Source organism: Parasteatoda tepidariorum, chromosome 9 (assembly GCF_982258835.1).
Source record: "Parasteatoda tepidariorum strain Cologne lab strain chromosome 9, Ptep-v5.0, whole genome shotgun sequence".
NCBI lineage: Eukaryota > Metazoa > Arthropoda > Arachnida > Araneae > Theridiidae > Parasteatoda > Parasteatoda tepidariorum.
In genome coordinates, this window is record NC_141763.1 from 82,512,980 (window position 1) to 82,535,397 (window position 22,418).

At 34.6% G+C, this 22,418-nt stretch overlaps 1 protein-coding gene across 2 annotated transcripts in view; it reads left to right on the plus strand.

Annotated features, from left to right (window-relative positions):
* Positions 1-20,768, plus strand: part of LOC107442552 (uncharacterized) — a 37,004-nt gene extending 16,236 nt beyond the window's left edge. Inside the window, exons 5-10 of one of the 2 annotated variants that reach the window (XM_071186718.2) lie at positions 6,394-6,524; positions 8,278-8,458; positions 11,921-11,998; positions 15,326-15,419; positions 20,378-20,454; positions 20,524-20,768. In XM_071186718.2, coding sequence (XP_071042819.2) covers positions 6,394-6,524; positions 8,278-8,458; positions 11,921-11,998; positions 15,326-15,419; positions 20,378-20,454; positions 20,524-20,720 — 758 coding nt within the window. In that variant the 3' untranslated portion in view covers positions 20,721-20,768. The remainder of the gene's footprint in view (positions 1-6,393; positions 6,525-8,277; positions 8,459-11,920; positions 11,999-15,325; positions 15,420-20,377; positions 20,455-20,523) is intronic. The other variant, XM_087150527.1, reaches the window with a different exon arrangement.
* Positions 20,769-22,418: the final 1,650 nt, after the last annotated feature.

The window sequence follows — 22,418 nt, forward strand, 5'->3', positions numbered from 1 at the left end:
TATAGGAATTTTAAGATTTAAAATTTTTTTCGCTGCAGTAAAACAAAGTCTAAAACAACTTTCCTCGTTCAAGTTTAAAAGATACATTATTAATATAATGTATTTTAAATTATTTTATCTATTCTCTAAAATTCACTAATAAAAAGCACACTGTAATAAAATTGATTACTGAGAAACACCAAACAGCATAATAGAGAACAAAACGGAAATAAATAAAATATTTAAAAAGAAAAACCTATTAAAAGTTTATTAAATGATAGAAATATTAATCTTTTTTTTTTTTTTTTTTATTCAAGAATCAAAATTTCTATGAACTAATGATAACATTATCATTAAAATATCAGTGATTAACAGAAAGCATTATACAACGTTGGCTTTATCCAAATTTTTTTCAGTAATTTCGGTATTTATGATGGTGCACTTTTAATTATATGACAAATTTGCGTTTGGTAGTCAACAGTTAACACATTGCAATTTTATTAAAAAGATATTTGTTTTAGTGGACGCGGGGATTTCAAAAATAAATTCCCAAAAGCCCGCCATTCCCGAATTTTTAATAAATAAATGAAAAGGTCCATTTCAACAAATCTGTTACAAATTAAGAGGATTTTGTGTTTCTCTAAAACCACAGGGGGAAATGTTTCTAAATAAAGCGTGAAGTTCGCACACCTCTTTCCTTTTGACTGTCAATGAGTTCCTATGCATCACTGTCAAGCAGCTCATTCACCCTTCAGAGTTCACCACTGACCCCAGACGGTCGTTAAGTAGTCCGGACTTCTTCAGGCCACTTGGTCTTTAAAGAGTTAAAACTTTATATGGCCCATGATATGGTTGTTGCAAACTATGACGAACACTGTCAGTACGGACAAACACGTGTGAGCAAGTTTTTAAATCTTTGAATATAAATGGTTTCTGCTTCGAGTGATGACGAAATGGGACGGGTTTTAATTTTTCCATGGTGTTTTTTAAATTCTGAATGAATTCTGATTGCGCTTCAATGTTTGAATTTTCAAAAAAGTCATATGGTAGTTTTATATTTTCACCATACAAGAGTTCTGCTGGGGTGGCTTGACAGTCATCTCGCAAGGTTGTGCGTAAACCAAGTAGAATAATCGGAAGTGACTTTGTCCAGCTTGGATTTTCATGACACATTATGCTTGCTTTCAAAGTACGATGCCAACGTTCTACACAGCCATTAGCTTGTGGGTGATATGCAGTAGTTATATTTCTTTTAAAACCAAGTAGTTTTGAAAGTTCTTGGAACAATTGAGACTCAAATTGCGCACCCTGATCGGTTGTAATTACGCTTGGAATACCGTAGCGAGCGATCCAATTTTTCAAAAAAGCATCAGAAACTGTCTCTGCTCGAATATCAGGTAAAGGAATGGCTTCTGCCCATTGCGTGTAGCGATCAATTATCGTAAGGCAATAACGAAATCCTTCTGATGATGGCAAAGGTCCAATCAGGTCTAGATTAATGTCTTGAAATCATTGACCAACTATAGGATATTCTTGTAATGGAGAATGATTATGTTTAGAAATTTTGGATTTCTGGCATTTCAAACAACTTTTGGTCCAATCACGAATGTCTTTGTTTATTGATGACCAAATAAATTTTGATGTAACTAATCGAACAGTCGCTTTAATTCCAGGATGTGAGAGATTGTGCACACTTTTGAATACTTGTCTTCTAAAGTTAATTGGAATAAATGGTCTTTTAATTTTTGTGGTTGTATCGCAATATAATGAATGATTAGAGCCAAAAATAGGAACTAGCTCAAATTTCAAAGAAGAGTTTTGAGACGTCATTAAATCTTTTAACTCATCGTCGATTTCTTGAGCTTTGGCTAGGGATTCAAAGTCAATTTCGGAAGTAATTCTTACTTCTTCCAATCTTGAAAGAGCGTCAGCAACCATGTTATATTTTCCAGAAATGTGTTGAATTTCTAATGTGAATTGGCTAATGTACTCCAAATGTCTTTGTTGTCGGGGTGATGCTTTCTCCAAGGTGTGTCGGAAAGCGTATACCAGCGGCTTGTGATCAGTGAATAACGTAAATTCTCGACCCTCCAACAAATATCGGAAATGCTTAATAGACGAATATGCAGCTAGCAGTTCACGATCATAGGTGCTATAATTCTTTTGTGTAGGTGTTAGTCGAACAGAAAAGAAACCTAGCGGTTGCCAATCATTATTGACGAGTTGTTGCACCACTCCACCTATCGCTGTATTGGAAGCGTCTACCATAAGGGCAAGTTTAGCAGATGGCAAAATTGCTGCAGATTTTAACAATTCTTTGGATTTCGTAAAAGCATTTGAAGCTTCGTCTGACCATTCGATAGTTCGATTATCATTCTTTTTGCTGTTTTTTAAACAATCATATAAGCATGCTTGGTGTTGAGCCGCTTGAGGAATAAATCTTCTGTAGAAATTTATAATTCCCAAAAATCTTCTAAGTTGTTTGACTGTTTTGGGTTTATTGAAATCTTCAATGACTTTGACTTTTTCTTCTGTTGGACGAATTCCTGTTAGAGAAACATTGTGGCCAACAAAATTCACCTCAGGCTTAGCGAAGTTGCATTTACTGAGATTCAATGTTAATCCAAATTGTTGCAATCTCTCAAAAACTATTCTGAGATGTTGCAGATGTTCCTCTTTAGAGCGCGATGCAATTAATATGTCATCCAGATAGACGAAACAGAATTCTAGACCACGTAGAACGGCGTGCATAAATCTCTGGAATGTCTGCGCTGCGTTACGAAGTCCAAAAGTCATCGAACAAAAATTCGAACAGTCCGAATGGCGTACTAATAGCTGTTTTTTCTATATCTGCTGGTTCCATGGGAATTTGATGATAAGCTCGATGAAGATCTAATGTGGAATACACAGTGCAACCTTCTAATTGGTGTGTAAAATCATGCAGATGTGGTATAGGATATCTATCCGGTAATGTGGCTGCATTTAAAGCACGATAGTCTCCTCACGGTCTCCATTCGCCATTTTTTGACCAGATGTAATGGACTAGACCAAGGGCTGCTTGATGGTCGGCATATGCCACGCTCAAGCATGTAGTCAAATTCTGCTTTTGCGATTTTTAGTTTCTCTGGAGCCAATCTACGCACTCTAGATGTTATGGGTGGGCCTTTTGTAACAATAGCATGAGTGACATTATGGTTGAAGTTAACTTTATTCAGTTCTATTTTTTCTGAAGATAAGTTTTTGAATTCTTGCAGTAGAGAATGAATATCTGGATCTAGATTATTACTATCGAGGGGTGTTAAAAATGAAGATGGTCCTTTGATTATTTTAGTTGAGACTGTCAATGATGTTAAAGGATTAAGCAAACGTTTTTGTTTAATGTCTACCAAAAGTCCATGTGCCTTAAGAAAATCTGCGCCAATTATTGGCTTTGAGACGTCTGCTATGATGAAATTCCATTTGAAACGTCTTCTCAAGCCTAAATCTAAACTGATAAGTTGCTTGCCGTAAGTTTTGATTGAACTTGAATTTGCAGCATAAAGTTTAAAATCAGATGGGAACAGTTTATTGGGTTTTGGCGGTGGAATTACAGACACGTCAGCCCCAGTGTCAATAAGATAGTGCCTTTTGCTTGACTTGTCAAAAAGAAAGAGGCGGCAATTTGGATGGCCGTAGTAGTTGGACTCTTCAATCGACCGGCCCGTTAGTTTTCCGAAGTATTTGTTGGTTTTTGAAATGGCAAGGTTTAACACAGCGATGTGCCTTGTTTCCAAATTTAAAATGGTACCAACACAACTTATAACGAGAAGATTGGGATCTCGAACGGTTGTTACAGATTTATCTTGAGGTCTACTCCTTGTGATGAATGTATCAAATTTCTTAGTTAATTCTGCAATACTAATCTCCAATGAATTAAACTTTTCGTTACGAATGTTATTATGCTCAAAAGTTATACTGGATACTTTATCAACTGTACATAGCTCTGTTGAGCTAAATATACCAATAATTTTGTCTGCCATCTTATCCAAAGAATCAGAGCTAATAGATAATATAGCTTGAACCTGTTGTGGTAGCCTCTGTAGCCAAAGTGATTTTAACAATTCCTCAGAAATGGAATTTTCAGCCAAACCTTTCATTTGTCGCAACAAGTCAGATGGACGCTTATCGCCAAGATTAAGTGTAGTCAACACCTTTTTTAACCTGGCTTCTTCAGAATCTGTCAATCTACTTAACAATGCATTTTTTAAGGCGTCGTATTTTCCATTCATTGGCGGGTTTAACAAAATATCCTCAACGAAATCTAAGACATTTTCGTCGAATGAGGCAACGACAATGTTATACTTAGTTAAATCACGAGTAATATTGCCGTTAGCAAACTGTGCTTCAAGTTGTAAGAACCATAACTTATAAGGTTCAGATCATTAAGCAGATAAGATCGTTCAGATAAGCAGATCATTAATTTTCTAATTGTTTTAACTTGGCTAATTTGTTTACAGACAATTATTCTTATCTTTTTCACTGCTGCAGAAAAACTTTGTTATAGTCGAATTACTTAGCAAACGTTCTTTTACAAGCATATTTTGAACTAATTACATTACTTATTATTTATAGCTAGACAATAAGTTAACACAGAAGTCAACTACTATGAGCGAACAATAATGATCACAATTCATAATATAAACTGACTTTATTAGATACATGATTTTTAACTAAAGCAAAAACATTACTTACAATACTTCTTTAACGTTTCATGTAACTATCATTGAAATTTATAAAGTTTTCAAATAATTACTAAATTATAAATACCTTATGTAATTGAAAAGAGAGCAGCAAAGTTCTAACAATGGCGTCGTAAACAAGCGAACAGAAGAAACCAAAGAGGAAGAAGGGGGACAAGATTCAACAGTTGAAAAAGTTTTTTGAGTTCAATCGTTCGCAAACTACCACTAATATTATTTTTCGCTTTCTTTGCATTGGCTAAAAATGACATTTTAAGTAATATTTAATTTATTGTTTTCTTTCATAAATAAATGTTTATTTATTAATAATATGGGATAACCTTTCGCAAAAATGTGGCGCTGTACCAAAAGTAATGAAATAGATGATTATTTTGAAAGTTCGAATGTTAGATCGAATACTATTTAATTTTATATAATATTAGTTCTAAAATTAGAAGATAGGATTCAAGAGCATTGCGTTTTCTAGCAGGGCAGCATTATATTGCATCTTTCTAATATTAGATCATATCTTTTTGCTATCTGGGTAGGTTTATGTCACCAAAAAATTGGTGGTTTAAATGCCACTTTGTTTACTTCTAAATTCACATTATCTTGAGTTGATGAATTTAAATTATCGTTTGTGCTTTCCTCCATGTTTAATATAAAGATAATTATAAAATAATGGTGATGCACAAACCTTTCTTTTATCCAAATAAAATCTTCGCACTGTTAAACTAATCACGTCCTGAGGTCACCAGTTGTAAGGGAAGGTTTTCTATCTTCCTACTATGTGCGATTTTGGATAAATAAAAACGAAGTAAATTGGAGACATCACAACATTTAATATACACAGTTATTTACAAGTTAATATAAAATATATAAATCCATTATTACTTTTACATCCCAATGTCTGGAACGTCAATATAGTAATTATTATTATTGAGTTGTCTTAGCAACGTTGTTTTTATTTTTCATAAAACTAAATATAAATGCTTGTTATGTTATTGCTCTTGCGCACCACAAACACACAATTTTCAACACCCAATTTTAGTAAGTTGTTCGGACGCTAAATTTGAAGTTTTTACAGAATGGTGAATTTTTATAAATTTCTTTCTTGCTGAGAAACTAAGTTGCAAGGATAATCGGACTTAAAAGGAAAATTATAACCGAAACAACATGTATGTAGGGTTGCCATCTGTCTACGCTTTTTGTAAAAATTAGTGTTAGCTAAGTTTATGTTTTAATGCATTATTATTATAAATATATTAAGCAAATTTTCTACACCTCAACATATAAAGGATTCAAAAAATCATATGCAACGCCATATTGTTCCTGCTCTATCGAGGTGCAGCTTTTAAAATGTTGGCAAAATTACGGAAAATTCCAAAAGCTTTAGTTTTTAAATGTTTATCACTCTATAAATTATTTTGCAAAAAGTGTAGTAATTGGCAGGCCTGTGCATGTAATCTGCTTCTCTGACCGTATTATAAAGTATCAAATTGATTAAATTGACTAGTGTGATCAATTTAAATCAATGATTTCATGTAAATTCGCGCGAATATTTATTCTTTTTATGTCACTAAATTTTTAAATAATGTGCATGAACAAATTCGCTACCGATTTTTAAAAAAATTTAATTAGAAATTTTGCAATAAATGTCGTTTTGAAATTAATTTAATACCTTAATTTAATTTAGGTGAATCAAAATCAGTAGGATTCAATATGTTTTTCACGGATCCAATGTCAGAATTTTTTCTACTAGAATCATTCAGAGGGGAAAAAGTTGTTCCTGGCACAGTTACAGTCATTGCTGTAAATTTAGAAAAAGTACGTAAACTATTTCTGTAGCGGCATTAGCAGCACGTTTTAATACTTAATCTCACAAAGTTTACTCACAAAATATTTTTAAAAAATATATGTTAACTAATTTTATTCTTTCGATTGTAAGCACATTTTTAGGTTTGTTCTCATAAAGTTTAAGATACTAAATTTTGGCAAAATATGCAAAATTCTTTTGTACTGTATTTCACAATACGTTCTTCGGTTGGAAGTATACACAATAAATTTTAGAAAAATGTATTAACCCTTTATGTACTGCTCTTAATAGCACATTTTTGGGTTAAATTTAATAAACAATTTAGAAAAAAATAAATTTAGTAAAAAAGAAGTTTGCAAATAAAACTTGAACATAATTATACACTATGAAACAATCTGTAGAAGAGTGAAGAACTTTTAATTCGTAGCTGACCCACTCATACACTGTGCTCATTTACTTCACTCATACATTATGCTCATTTACTTCACTCATACATTATGCTCATTTACTTCATACATTGGGCTCATTTACTTCGCTCTTATGCTAATTTACTTCCCTCGTACACTATGCTCATTCACTTCACTCATACATTATGCTCATTTACTTCATACATTGGGCTTATTTACTTCACTCTTGTGCTAATTTACTTCCCTCGTACACTATGCTCATTCACTTCACTCATACTTTATGTTCATTTACTTCACTCATGCATTATGCTCATTTACTTCATACATTAGGCTCATTTACTTCACTCTTAAGCTAATTTACTTCCCTCGTACACTATGCTCATTCACTTCACTCATACTTTATGCTCATTTACTTCACTCATACATTATGCTCATTTACTTCATACATTAGGCTCATTTACTTCACTCTTAAGCTACTTTACTTCCCTCGTACACTATGCTGATTCACTTCACTCATACTTTATGCTCATTTACTTCACTCATACATTATGCTCATTTACTTCATACATTGGACTCATTTACTTCACTCTTATGCTAATTTACTTCAGTCGTACACTATGCTCATTCACTTCACTCATATTTTATGCTGCTTATTTACTTCACTCATACATTATGCTTATTTACTTCACTCATACATTATGCTCATTTACTTCACTATGTACATTATGCTCATTTATTTCACTCATACGTTAGCTCATTTACTGCATTCATACATTATGCTCATTTACTTTACTCACACATTATGCTCATTTACTTCATACATTGGGCTGATTTACTTCACTCTTATGCTAATTTACTTCAGTCGTACACTATGCTCATTCACTTCACTCATACTTTATGCTGCTTATTTACTTCACTCATACATTATGCTTATTTACTTCACTCATACATTATGCTCATTTACTTCACTATGTACATTATGCTCATTTATTTCACTCATACGTTATGCTCATTTATTGCATTCATACATTATGCTCATTTACTTCACTCACACATTATGCTCAAAACACAGAAATAATACAGGGAGAGAATTCTTCGATAAATCTTTATTGGAGATACAAGATTACATTGGAGTTACATTGTATACAAGATTTTACTCCACTACAATCAACTAAATGGGGTAATGATTGATTGCTTCTAAACTTCGTGTACACACGCAATAGAGTCAGAAACAGCTAGTTTGAAATTCTGGAAGGCATAATTGCCTTTATAATTTGACTTATTATGGTATTAGTTATTTGGAGAAAAATATCGTCCCACGTCGAATACGAATTAATTTTACGATTTTTTTCCCTAGTGGAACAGAGAAGCCCTGTACAGCCCTTGGCATGGGATCACAACAGATTGTCCTAAGTATCCTTTCAAGAGATTTAATGACACAAGTGATCCAGAAAGGTATATTACTGATGTGTGTAAAACATTTGTTCTGTTTGAAGCACACATTAGAGGATGCGGATGCAATTCTGTCATTGATACAAGTATGCATTATAGTTTTGAAATACTTATAAATGATGTCATGCCCCAACAATAATAGAAAATTAAATTATAAATAAAATATAATTGTTCTTCGTTTTTTTTCGAATATTTATAGTTATAAATAAAAGAAGTTGTAATCATGCAAGCAGCAACATATCTGAAAATAGCTCACCGATTTTTTTTTTCTTTTTGAATATTTACATTTTTATGATGGAGTTTTTTCCCCTCGATCAAGAGTAATTATTGTGGGAAATTAGTGACACAGCATTTATGATGGAGTTTCTCATCTCGATCAAGCGTAATTGGGATCTTAGTGATATAGCATTTATGAAGGAGTTTTTCATTTCGATCAAGCGTAATTGGGATCTTAGTGATATAGCATTTATTATGGAGTTTTTCATCTCGATCAAGCATAATTGGGATCTTAGTGATATAGCATTTATGAAGGAGTTTTTCATTTCGATAAAGTGTAATTGTCATGGGATCTTAGAGATATAACATTTATGATGGAGTTTTTCATCTCGACCAAGCGTAATTGGGATCTTAGTGATATAACATTTATGATAGAGTTTTTTTTTATCTCAATCAAGCGTAATTGTTCTGGGATCTTAGTGATATAGCATTTAATCTCGTCTTTTTAGGCTGGTGATCGTGTGCTTGCTTAAGTGAAATTTTTGCTCAAAAAACGCCCCTAAGGTGTTAACTCACATGATCTAGACCAGGGGTTTCCAACTTACATGAGGCCGGGGGCCACAATTAACAACACAAATCAAATGGCGGGCCGCAACTTTATCAAAATTTTATGTTGGACTCTTTTATGATTGAAGGAACATAAAATATTACTGTCAGATTTTTACCAAGTTGTACAAAACAAAAGTATTGAATCATAAATTAAAATAAGAAGTGAATTTTTAAAAATACTTAATTGTTACTAATAATATTTCCAAAAATATTAAATAAATAATAAAAATTCATGCTACATTAACTTTAATGTGCACCTATGTATTAAACAATTAATGTGCAACAGATATCTAGTTGTTAAGATATAAAATTTTAAAAAGGTTGGTATTAAAACTTACATAGTACCCACACAAAATGTTCAATGAGAAAATTGAGGTTTATCTGCTGCAACCACCAAAGAATTGATATTAACATTTAAAATTTACAAATGTGCGTGTAAATATTTTCGTCCAAAATGAGTGGTTTCAAAAAGTTAAATGAGAGAATTTCTTCGAGAAAATTTCTGATACACACACGCTGAATTATATTCACGAAATACAAAGAAATGAAATAAAAAAAAGAGCAACATACACGATTATTTTTGTATTCGAATAAATATTTTCTTAAATGCAAAACCCAAGAAATAAATTTTTTTGCTCTATTGGTATGTTAAATTTAACAGAAATTAAGAAATTAGGTTTCCATTAACGAGAAAAGTATTTTAAACCCATATAGATATTTTACGAAAATTGTCCGCAAAGAATAACAACTAATATATTTTAGTTCGGGGGCCGCAGAAAAAAAGCTTCGCTGGCCGGATGCGGCTGCCGGGCCGCCAGTTGGAAACCCCTGATCTAGACTATGAGTTTATACGTAGAAAGATAACATGTAGTTCGCAAAAGAAATGCAAATTTCCAATAGTTATTTCGTTTTAAAAAATGAGTCGAGATATGTTTAAATTGCTTCCATAAATGATTTTAATTTGCAAAATGGAACCCATTAGCCAATTTAAGCAGCAACCAATACAACAGTTTTCTATAACATGTGATCCTGCGATAATATAAAAATAATGGATGATGCGATAATGAAAAACAAAACTTTCAATTTCAATTATTTCTTTCAATCATTTTGGAATATGTTAGGATGGGTGCAAACAGTAAGGCGATTTAACCAGCGGTTCTTACCACAAACACGGGATATTTTTAAATAAGCATGAAATTCAGCGCGGTGCTTAAAAACTGTAAAATTTCATTCAACCAACTTGCGTAAAATTAAATTTTTTCATAATGAGTATTAAAACAAAGCAATAAAAATAATCCTTTAACTGGTAGGTGTCCCGCAGTGGACTGATCGTTAAGACACGGTTCTCATTAGATCACCGAAGTCAAGCATCACTGGCTGCGGTCAGTGTGCGGGTGGGTAACCCACTTGGATCAGTCTGCGTAGGGACCGAGGGTGTGCGGTATCGATCCTCGTTAAACTGTTCTACCGTAAAGTGCTCGACTTCGCGCGCAGGTCGTCGGGCTACCGAAGCGGGGGTGCCATCCCCTCCTCAGAGGATCAAAATTGTGATGGCATGTCTTCGGATCATCCTCCGGGATGTTTCCCAGACCGTCGCCAATAGCCCATTGTGCAGCTCTAGTGCGACGTAAATTAACAATAATAACAATTAACTGGTAGGTAGGTACTTCATTTACGTCTCACTACAGCTGCACAATGACCTATTGGCGACTGTCTGGGAAACATCCCTGAGAATGATCCAAAGACTTATCATTGCAATTGCGATCCTTTGCGGAAGGGATGGCTCTCCGCTTTGGTAGCTCGACGATCTGCACGCAAAGTCGAGCACTTTACGGTAGAACAGTTTAACGAGGATCGATACCCCACACCCTCGGTCCCAACGCAGGCTCATTAAAGAGGTCACCCACCCACTCTCTGACCGCAGTCAGTGACGCTTGACTTCAAAGTTCTACAGGGAACCGTGTCTTTGCTATCTGTCCATTACGGGACCCCTTTAACTAGATGATTGAACCAAAGGTGTTTGGACTTTATTGCATTTTTCTTTTTATATTTACTTTTTTTTATTTCCTCTTTGAACTTTTACTCTATTAACTGCCCAATCACTTATTTGAACGATTGGGCAGTTAATTGACTGAAAGTTGAAACACAAAGCTCAAAGATTTGACACTGTCTTATCACTTTTTGAACGATTTATTCTGTACTGATATTTATTAACCTTCTTTAATTTCTGTTATTAAAAAAATAAATCATCAAATCAATAAAGGCGCTCATTTATTGGGTTTTAAAAAAGTTCTGGATCAAGAGGCACACGAAAATTTTTGGGGCAGTACGCATGGGTAAAATGGGAATCACTGATTTTAGAGGACCGATTCATAACACCCTAAATGGAAATAACGCTTCGTAAAATTTAAGAAAAACGAGAAAGGAAAATTGCCAAGCCCCAGAGACGAATCTAGGTCATTTTCGGCGCCTAGTGCGCCTTTTCCCATCCATAAACTACTTCATTTATTATAATGAAGATCTTAAATTTCAAAAACTAAATTTTTGCAGTGGAACGGGACGTAACAAATTAAGTCCTCTTTTCGGGGTTAGATAAGGTTTATTATCATTGTAAACTTTTGCACTATATTTTCAATTCAAGTACTTTGTATATTCAAACTGAAATATATTTTAAAATAGAAAATATAATTTCATGATACTTTATATCTATGTGCATTTTTTAGGAAACTTTTCAAGGAGGCAATGTGATCCATTCGAAGTATATAATTGCTTCCTAAAGTATGTCTTCAACAAACTAATATGTAAGAACCATTTCAGAATTATTAAATATATATGTTAGGGTGAATGACCGAAATCTGGAGAATGTCGACTCTCACCGGTGAATGTCAACAAACACATAGTCGCTTTGGTGAATGTCCGAAATATTTGTTATATCCAATTTTATATTAATTTATTCGTTGATATTATTATATTTATTTGATATATTTATATTTATTCTATATTTTAATACTTACTGACGATAGATTAGAAGAAACATCAGTGTTTGGAGTATCAGGCAAATATATACCGGGCAATGGCACTTGACCTTAAAAAAACATCAGTGTAGGGTATACCGGGCAAATGTATACCAGGCAGTGGCACTTAACCTTAAAAAACATCAGTGTAGGGTATACCGGGCAGTGGCACTTAACCTTAAAAAACAGCAGTGTAGGGTATACCGGGCAAATGTATGCCGGGCAGTGGCACTGAACCTTAAAAAAACATCAGTGTTGGGTATACCGAGCAAATGTCTACCGGTCAAATGTAAATGTAGGGCCCGATACTCCAAACACTGGTGTTTCTTCTGATCTATCGTCAGTAAGTATTAAAATATCAAATAAATGTAATTATATCCACGAATAAATTCATATCAAATCGAATGTAATAAATATTTCGGACATTCACCAAAGCGACAATGTGATTGTCAACATTCACCACCACCGATTTCGCTCATTCACCGTAACACACACACACACACACACACACACGCACACATATATATATATATATATATAAGCGGATGTAATAGCATAGGCAAATATCTAGATTCTGAAAATAATCAGGTTCGACACCCATGCGTGACGTCACTTGCCGATACCCCCATTCAAGCAAAATCTGATATTTAATAAATAGCTTAAGTGCAGGCACTTTCAAGCCACTTATTAATTCGAAGATTTTTGAAATTCAAATCAACATTTTTTCTTTGCCCTTCCGAAATGAAGAGTTGACAGCACTTCGACAAGAGCCCACCTTTTTCAAACACTTTGCCTAGGCATTTTAATGGATCTGGCACACCTTCAATCTGTCAGACAACTAGAGTCATCTGTATGCATTTTTTTTAAAAATCGGTGCTGAACAGTTGACCTAATTCTGAATTTGCGATTATCAATGTTCAACTCCGCAGCCTTGTAATTTTGAATCCTACCCAGAAGACAAGGTAATTCCTAGATCAAGCATTGGGACAAACTAACCGTCGTGGATGATTTTTTGATGGAACTAACTCGCTTTTGCGTTGCATGGAATGGAAAACTACCTATGGTTAGCCCGATGACAAGCTTTTTCTAACCCATGATCCGTCTACTATTAAGGATATTTTATGTTACGCACGAATCTCCGGTCTGGGCTGACTTCATCAGAGCAGGTCTGTGAATCCACTGACACGCATGAAATCAATGACCAGTAGGAGGAAATCATAGATGTCTTTCTATGAAAGTTTAGAGCCGTCTAAGTTGTATTCAGGTGAAGTTTTGTAATGGTGGTACTTAGGGCAGGGTGGGTAGGTTTTTCGGCCCTCAGAATATTGTAGGCCCTTAATGTGGCCCCTGTCGAGACGTAAGAGGCTGGTATATTGGAGCTTAGGTTGCAAGGTAGTGTTAGAGATAGACCCGATTTCCTACCCTTATACAGGTGATGTTGTGGAGGTGACAACCAGGCTTTCTAATTTTATGCTTTTATTCGGGAGAGTATCTCTAGGCGAGTCTCTGTTAAAGAGGTAGAGTGATGACTGTCATGTTTATAGGAGACGATCTCCAATTTGTTTATAATAGTAATACTTGTTTCGTCTCCTATGTGGGTCCGGTTGTTGAATCGAGCTGCGGTTGACAGTAAGTATCCAAAGGTTGGTATAGTTACTTTCATTCTTCGGAACAGCTTGCAAATCCTGCGTCGATCACCAGCAGTTCACTTCGAAACACGGAACTGAAGTCCAGATTACGTTTACTAAGAGAAAATCTAATGTGGGATCTGTAGAGTTTCGAGTGTCAAGTGGAATTCAAGACTGTGATCGGTGATGCAATCATTTCATTTCATTGGGAGGCGAACGCTTTATACCCTGGGCTACCATGGCTCTCTGTATCCGCTCTTTTATAGCTGGCGTTGAACAGCCGACCCAATTCAATGTTCAACTCCGTAGCCTTTAAATTTTTAATCAAACCCGGTTCACCTCATTGGGAGGCAAATGCTCTACAGCCTGAGCCACAGCGGCTCTACATTTAAACATGTATTTTTTATTTTATTTTATAACCGTTTTGGAACAGTCGACACAATTTTTGGGTTTACGACCACCCATGTAGTGGTGGACTTACGTCCACCAGTTATGTATCCATGTAATTTTGAACCTAATCCAGAAGACAAAGGAACACCTGGATCAAGCATTATGACAAACTAGCCTTTGTAGGGGACTTTTTGATGGGGCTAACCCGCATTTGCGTTAGATGCAGAAGAAATCCACGAAAATCTCTCACGGCACGGGGACTCTAACCCATAATCCGTCCACCACTGAGGATATTTTACGTCAGCACTGTAGTTGATGCAAAATGGGTGCGTGGAATTCATATTCACAACCATCACTGGGATTCAGACCTGGATTGGGAGGCGAGTGCATCATCCCCTGAGTCATCACGACTCTCTGTCTCCATTTTGGGAAATCCTGAAATAAAAAGTTATGATCTGTTTTGTGCAAGCTTCGTAGATCACTGAAATTGTTCAGTAGTAGCCGCTGAACAGAATAAGTAAAGGTTCGGGATGCTGCGTGAAAGAGCTAAAGCTGAAGTCTTCAAATGTTTCAGAACCGGAAAAATGCAAGCACGGTTAGACACTATAGTGGAGCAAACGTTTTGAGACATCAATATCATCATTGTCTGCCCTTTAGTGTAACTCAAGTTAAGAATGAAGTCAACCATGCATTTTTGCTTTCAGCTTTTCACACGTAAACATATTCTGTTCATGGAGCTGGATGAACAGCAATCACTGTCCTTAATCTATATATTTTAAATCTTCTGTTCGAAAAAGAATTCGAAACTTTTTACACGTTAGGGATCGAAAATAAAATGTTCAAGTGGGGAAAAAATAAAAAACCTTATCAAAACTTTACGAAACCCTTTTAAGGAAGTCATGTTTTAATAAATCCTTACTAGTTTGTTCGATCATTCGACTTAAATGTGTTTCAAATAATCGCCGCTCAGTTCCTCTCAGTTTTATCTGGCAATCATATTTGTTTTGGTGTCTTAAATTTCTCCTTTATTTGCTTCCGGATTCAAAAGTTGTATTGTTGCATTAAAATTATAAAGTAATTTACTAACAATTTTTAGTTACAGCTATGGTAACGATTTGTCACGAGCCATGCATCAAATATAAATACAAGACGGAAGCTTCGTATATGGGATTTGGAGAAGAAAATAAGACGTAAGATATTAATCTACGGTAAATTCATTCTCGTTATCGTGTAACAATTATTTGTTAAAAAGCATTCCGAAAAAAAGATATTAAATTCTCTTTTGTTGTAAATAATCTATAAACTGTCTATGCAAAAAAAACTCCAATCTGGAGTTGTGGTGGTGACTATTTTTACGAGGTTTAACTACACTGCTTGACAATTGCGGAGGAACAGCTACATTTTTCGAAATTGTTAATAACAGACATTGCTTGAAGAAAAGAAATTAATAAATAAAATTTAAAGAACAATTTTGCGAAACGAAAATTAGTGGAGACAATGGGCATTCATTATTACGAAGAATGGTACAGATATCACCACATTGAAAGATAAGAAAATTAAAAATAAAAAAGCTGCTCTTTGGGCGATTTTCAAGTATCCACGAAAAATGGGTCTTATTGCCTGAATAAAACAGATATGATTTCCTCAGTGAGATGTGTGATTACCTCGTACACTAATACACATTTTGGATCTGTTAGTCCTGCTGCCACTAAACTCTGAAAGAGTCTTTGGGGAATATTGACTCTTACACAGTTCAGGGAAGGCATATTATTTGTGAAACACGTCTGCCAAGAGCATCCCAGGCACACTCTATGGGATTTAGATCCGGGGAGAACGCAAGTTATGCCACACGGATGATATCTTCACTTTCTAGCCTGTCAACGCTTTTCTTCCTCAGTGAGATGTGTGATTACCTAGTACGTTTTTTGCATGTGTTATTCCTGCTGCCACTAAACTCTCGAAGAGTCCTTGGGGGATATTAACTCACGCCTCTGTCAAGGCGATTTTTAGCTCTTGCACAGATCAGGGAGCGCATATTATTTGTGAAACACGTCTGCTTAGAACATCCCACGCAAACTCTATGGGATTTAGGTCTGGGGAGAAAGCAAGCTATGTCATACGGATAATATCTTCACTTTTTAGACTGTCAACGCTTTTGCTCATCCGCGCATCGTCGTCCATAAATGAAAAGTCTGGACCTACCATACTCCTAAAAATACGAACAGTATACAGAATAATCTCTCTGCAAAACCGCTGCCATGCTACGCGACTCACTCAAAGATGTGAAGCTGTGATTTGTTCTGCCATTGTGCATGATGCCTGCTCATATCAGCACACTTAGGCCATACTGATCACGTTCATGAACATACTGATGTGCACACGCGTTCTCCTATCTCTCCCCACACTAATTGGTTGCCAGAATGAGTTAAACGGGATTCGTCAGAGAACATCACACTTGACCACTATTGGTAACCCTACACTCTCAGCAATAAAACTCTCATTTTTGACGATTTGGAAATACTTGAGCTATATTTCGTTATTTTTTTAGAATAATATCATTACGAAATCACGTAATTTGCGATGAAGCGTGAACTCTCAAATATACGACGGAAATGTTTCCTCAACTCGAAACCTCATTGTAATGCATTGTGAGTGATTGTTACCTAGAATAACGAAACTAGAATGAAGTGACGAAGTAAACCAACTGCCTGAGAGGTGGTGAAAGAGTTGGTTGGCCTCATTTCAAGAAGATCCCGGAATCGAATCTCGTTGAGGCACGGGTTTATTGTATCTTTTCTGGACTATCTGTCCTTCTTGCTTTGTTTGATTGGCATTTATTTACTTATAAGGTGCCCACGATAAAGTGAAAATTGGAAAAGTTTGATACTTTAAGTACTACGAGTTTTCCATTAAAAAATATAGAATGACGAAATATTTATTTAATTTTGACGAAATTTGTTTCCTCGAGGAAGTGACGATAGTTATTTCTTCACTAAAACGAAATTTTTGCTCAGAGCATATACCAGGAAATGGTTTCGTCAAAAACGAAGAAATTTTTGTAAAATTTGGATATCCACTCTTTACAGTGCAATCACTACGTTTCTTAGAACAACGTAATATTGTGTCTTGCGGAAGCCGGATGCATCGAACAAGCTTCTTTCCATGCAAAACAACTTGATTAAGCGTCATGAGATAGTTCTAGCAGAAACATACGTACCGGTAGTGGTTGCAAGGTCTAAAGCTATCTGTCTATGTTTTCCCCACTAGGAATACATATCAACCAACCGGAGGTATGTTGTTTCTACTACAACCAACGGCATACTTTCGCATAGCATTTCCATAGTTGCATTTTTTAATCGCAAGATTACATTTTTTGATACTTCCACTACTGTGACCACAGTGGTGACACTTTGAACTACTTTCAATCATCGAACTGCTCTTCCACGATTGTAAGCACTCAAATTATGTTTTGCTGATATTCTGCATTTAATTATTGCAACACCACTCTGAATTTCAAAAAGCTAAGTTCAACAACCCACGGTTCTATTTCGGCCAAACACCTGAAAGCATGAATTTTCGAATGAATGAAGAGCTCGTGTGCACTCCCTTTCATACAGATAACAACACCTGCTCGCAATCTGCACTTGATTTGTCTGTTATTGGTTTGCTACCAGGCACACTACTCAGCACAAAGCACTTGTTCCTTAGCAATTGTCCTGCAGTGTATTTCAAGTGGGGGTGTTGGATCAATATATAAGTCAAGTATTAGCTAGGGTCGGCGAGAGAAAGGGAATCAGGTGAGAGAGAGGCTCCCCTATTTGAAATGTGCTATTTCTTGCTTCCATAGCAACAGACGACGTCAGGAGTTATTTCTATACACGAAATATACCCTGTATCGACATACCAGTCGCTTACCATGGCACTTTTAGATTATTTTTTGCTGTTTAATACAAGACCGAAGCTTGTTGTTGTAGTTCATTTACGTAGCACTAGAGCTGCACAATGGGCTATTGGTGACGGTCTGGGAAACAACCCTGAGGATGATCCGAAGACATGCCATCACAATTTTGATCCTCTGCAGAGGGGATGGCACCCCCGCTTCGGTAACCCGACGACTCGCACGTGAAGTCGAGCACTTTACGGTAGAACAGTTTAACGAGGACCGATACCGCACACCCTCGGTCCCTACGCAGACTGATCCAAGTGGTCATCCACCCGCACATTGATCGTAGCCAGTGATGCTTGACTTCGGTAATCTGCTGGGAACCGTGTCTTAACGATCAGTCCACTGCGGGACACAAGACCGAAGCGCTTCATAGGATTTACAGTAACAAATTACATGTAAGACGTTAATAATAAATAGAAATTACACTTATAGCAATGACTATTTTCCGTGTAGTTGTTACTTATTAATAAGGATTTTGGAAAGTTGATAGATTCCCTTTTGGTTTAAAACTACACCTATCTAACTCACCATAGTTGTAATTTTCCTTTTATTGTTAGACTACACCATATCAACATACGAATAGTTTGTCAAGTTAATTTCAGGCTGATTTTATACAGGGTGATTATAAATCGCGGGGCAAACTTGGAGGGAAAGTAAGGCCCATTATAAGGATTAAGACTTGCATAAAAATATCATTGTCAGATATCATATTCTGTAATAAACTATTTCAACGTGTAACTTTAAAAAAGTACTTTTATTAATCCTAATTATTTTAAAAACATCATAACGTTATGTTTCCTAATAATTATTGACAAAAATTGCATGGCAATAAACGCAAAAATAATGAATTTATTGTAATTTAATTATTAAGCGAGCTTATCAAATTGGTAGCCAAATTATTAAATTATGATTAAAAATCTAACACTGAACCAATTTAAAGGAGAGTTTTAACAATTATTATTAAAAATCATAAAATTAAGATTAAATTAATATAATTTAGATAAATAAAAGTACTTTTTCAAAAAACCACATAGAAATAGTTCATAAAAGGGAAGCGCCCTTAACAGCGCACCATGATATTTCCGGTCATGGGTAACCTATGCAATTCTTTATTTTTATGATGTACCCCTACCATCTCTTCATGTCCCATGATTTTAGAATCAACTTCTATTTTAATTTTTACTTTTGAAATTAATGAAATATGAAAAAAAAATATCGTATACTTTATTTAACGTTGTTTGTCATTTTTACATTCTTTGAATTCAAAATTCCTGTTTTCGACTTAAAAGAATAATAATAATTCTTTAGCAAGTCTCAAAAAGTGGTTAGTACTAATACAGATTTAAACTTAAAGCACAGGCAACAATTAAGTTTGAAATTAATTCGCCATTAAAATTTTAAAATAAATTTATGTTTATATCGAGTGGCTAGAATACACATAAATTTTTCCAAAAATTTCTATAAATGCCTTTAAAAACATTTTTTTTTTCAACAAAAATGCTCATTACGTTAACCGAGTCAAAGTAACACCAAAATATAACCAAACTAAATAATTCACCAAGATAAATAATAACAATAAATAGGGCCAAGGTGTTTGCAAATAAAAATAAGAGTCGAAGTCTAAATGGGCGGTTACTAAACATAGGACAAAATCAACGGTTGCTACCGACCACAGTGCGACTAAATATAAAAAATGGCGATATGTAAATATGTTGTTGTTGTTGTAATTGATTCACGTCGCACTAGAGCTGCACAATCGTCTATTGGCGACGGTCTGGGAAACATCCCTGAGGATGATCCGAAGACGTGCCATCTCAATTTCGATCCTCTGCAGAGGGGATGGCATCCCCCACTTCCTTCGAGGGAGAATTAGAACCTGATTGATGGGTGAAAAATATTTTTCAGCAAAAATTCGCCATTCAAGTACTCCATTTTTCTCTAAGGCGATCGAAAATGCGTAGAGCCACATTCAATGAAAATAGCCCTTTGAGAGCTTAACGAATTTCTGAATTTTCTGATAACCGAGTTTTGTCAATTTTTGTGTCATCTTTTTTGTACTAATGAGCATTCCGAGGTTCTTGAGTATTTTTAATTAAAGCCATTTGAAGCATAGCTCAAGAAGATCTAATTTTATATTTATTGTGTAAATTCTATTACTATTGAAGTGACAATTTTTCCCATTCTAATCTTTTCTTCGTTTAGCCGAGTGGAAATTGTATTCAATTCAGAGAGTTTCGTTTATCATCAATATCGAGTTTCGACATTCTCCAGTTTAGTGAGTAAGTATCTAATAAAATCTGATTACTGACATCTTTTTTTTCTGATTAATGACATTTTTGTATAAACAGGTCAAATAGGAGGAACTCTTGGTTGGTACTTGGGAGCAAGTATAGTGACAGTGATAGAAATCGCAGTGTTCGTAATGTCTTGGATATGGTACAAAATTTTCCCACTTAGAACAACTAAAATTGATACAGTACCTAATGGTCATCAAACAGCTTCAACGGTGCGCTCATGTAGAAGAAAAGCAAATTTGTACGCATAAAACTATTATAAGATTCAATAAATAAGAAAAAGTAATAGAATTAGTAAGAAAATTATTGGTCTTTTGTGTACAAATTTATAAACTCAAGCACATTATAATACAATTCAATTATTAAATAAATCTCACATGACTGAAACATATTTTAAAAAAATAGTGAAATGTTCATCTGTATGTTTACATTCATACACTCTGGGTTTTGCACGTCAAAAACTAAATAAGATAATCTGAAAATTTTCTTTCAAGGCATTTGTGAGTAATTTCAGAAAATAAACTCCGAAATTTCCATATAAATAAGTTTCAAATTAAAATACTTGGTGCAAAAATTCAAATTAGAATAAATTAAAATTAAATGAAGGCAAATTGCTTTTACAACGCCTTTACGTTTACGCGGTTTTCACTACTGACAAGTTAAGGGCGATTTTCACTGAATGAAAAAAACGCACATCCGTTCATCATCGAAGGATAATCGGTTTCTCCGTTTTTCTCTGCGGTGATCAGAAGTGCGTGAACTGATTCAGTGAGAATAGCCCAATAAGCAGAAAATCCATACTTTTGCTATTCGCGACCGCAACGAACTATAGGGGGAGTTGTTGTATGAGACGCTTACCTGCGATTTCCATATGAACCGTCAGTTACTCTGGAGACGTCGTTAATGTAGCGTGTAGCATTGCAACGTTCCTTCTTTAATGTGGCTTATTAAATTTAAAAAAGAAAAATGCTTGATCTTCTTTCTTGTACAACCGAAAACAAAATGGTATCTCTTTTTATTAGAGAAGGAATATCCAAAACACATCGGAAAAATATTTGTACATTAACAGAAAAAAATATGTATATTCTTATAAGAGTTAAAACCTAATGCCCGAGAAATAGTATTACTAAATTTAATGATATAACATGAAAGGCCCATTTAAACTTTACATTCTATAGTTTTAAGAATCATATTAGTTCAAAAATTAAAATGAACAAAAAGTATACATAAGCCTCATAATTTTATGAAATTTAATTTTGTAAACAACGTTTTTTGACAACAATTTTTATCAAAAAATTTCAAGTTTCAATAAAAATCATTATTTAGAAACTAAGAAACGTAAAATAAAGAATGCTGACGAAACAAAAACAAAACAAAAAAAAAAATTCTTTTTTGTCGCCATTTTTAGTGCTACGAATATTCGTCTTTGGGATTTGCCAAAAACAAAACAAGATGCAATTTTATTTTTTCAGGAGGGAAATATTTTACCGAAAAAACGAAAATGTACCAATTCCCACAACATAAAACTTTATCTTGGCAAACGTACGTTTTGGAAATGTTATTTCATTTGGAATCTTATTCATCAGAGTTCATATGGCGATATGATTGTTTTGAATCTATGCTAAACTCTATATCGGCTCATTTTCCACCGAAATCCAATTAACTATTTTGATTTTAAATAAAGTGTTTTATTTTATGAACTGTCGCAAAAATTTTAAGTGTAGATTGGCGGCACTTAAAAACCACCAAATCTGTAGCGGCGGTGGCGTTAATACGTCGTAAGTACCGAATTTTTATTCCATACTTTTCTGAATCATATTATTTCAAACATTGGAATATACAAGAAGTATACATAAACACATAATGTTATACCATTTAATTTTTCAAAAGTATTTTGAGAACAATTTTTTTCAAAAAATTATAAACTAAAAAACGGAAAATAAAGAATT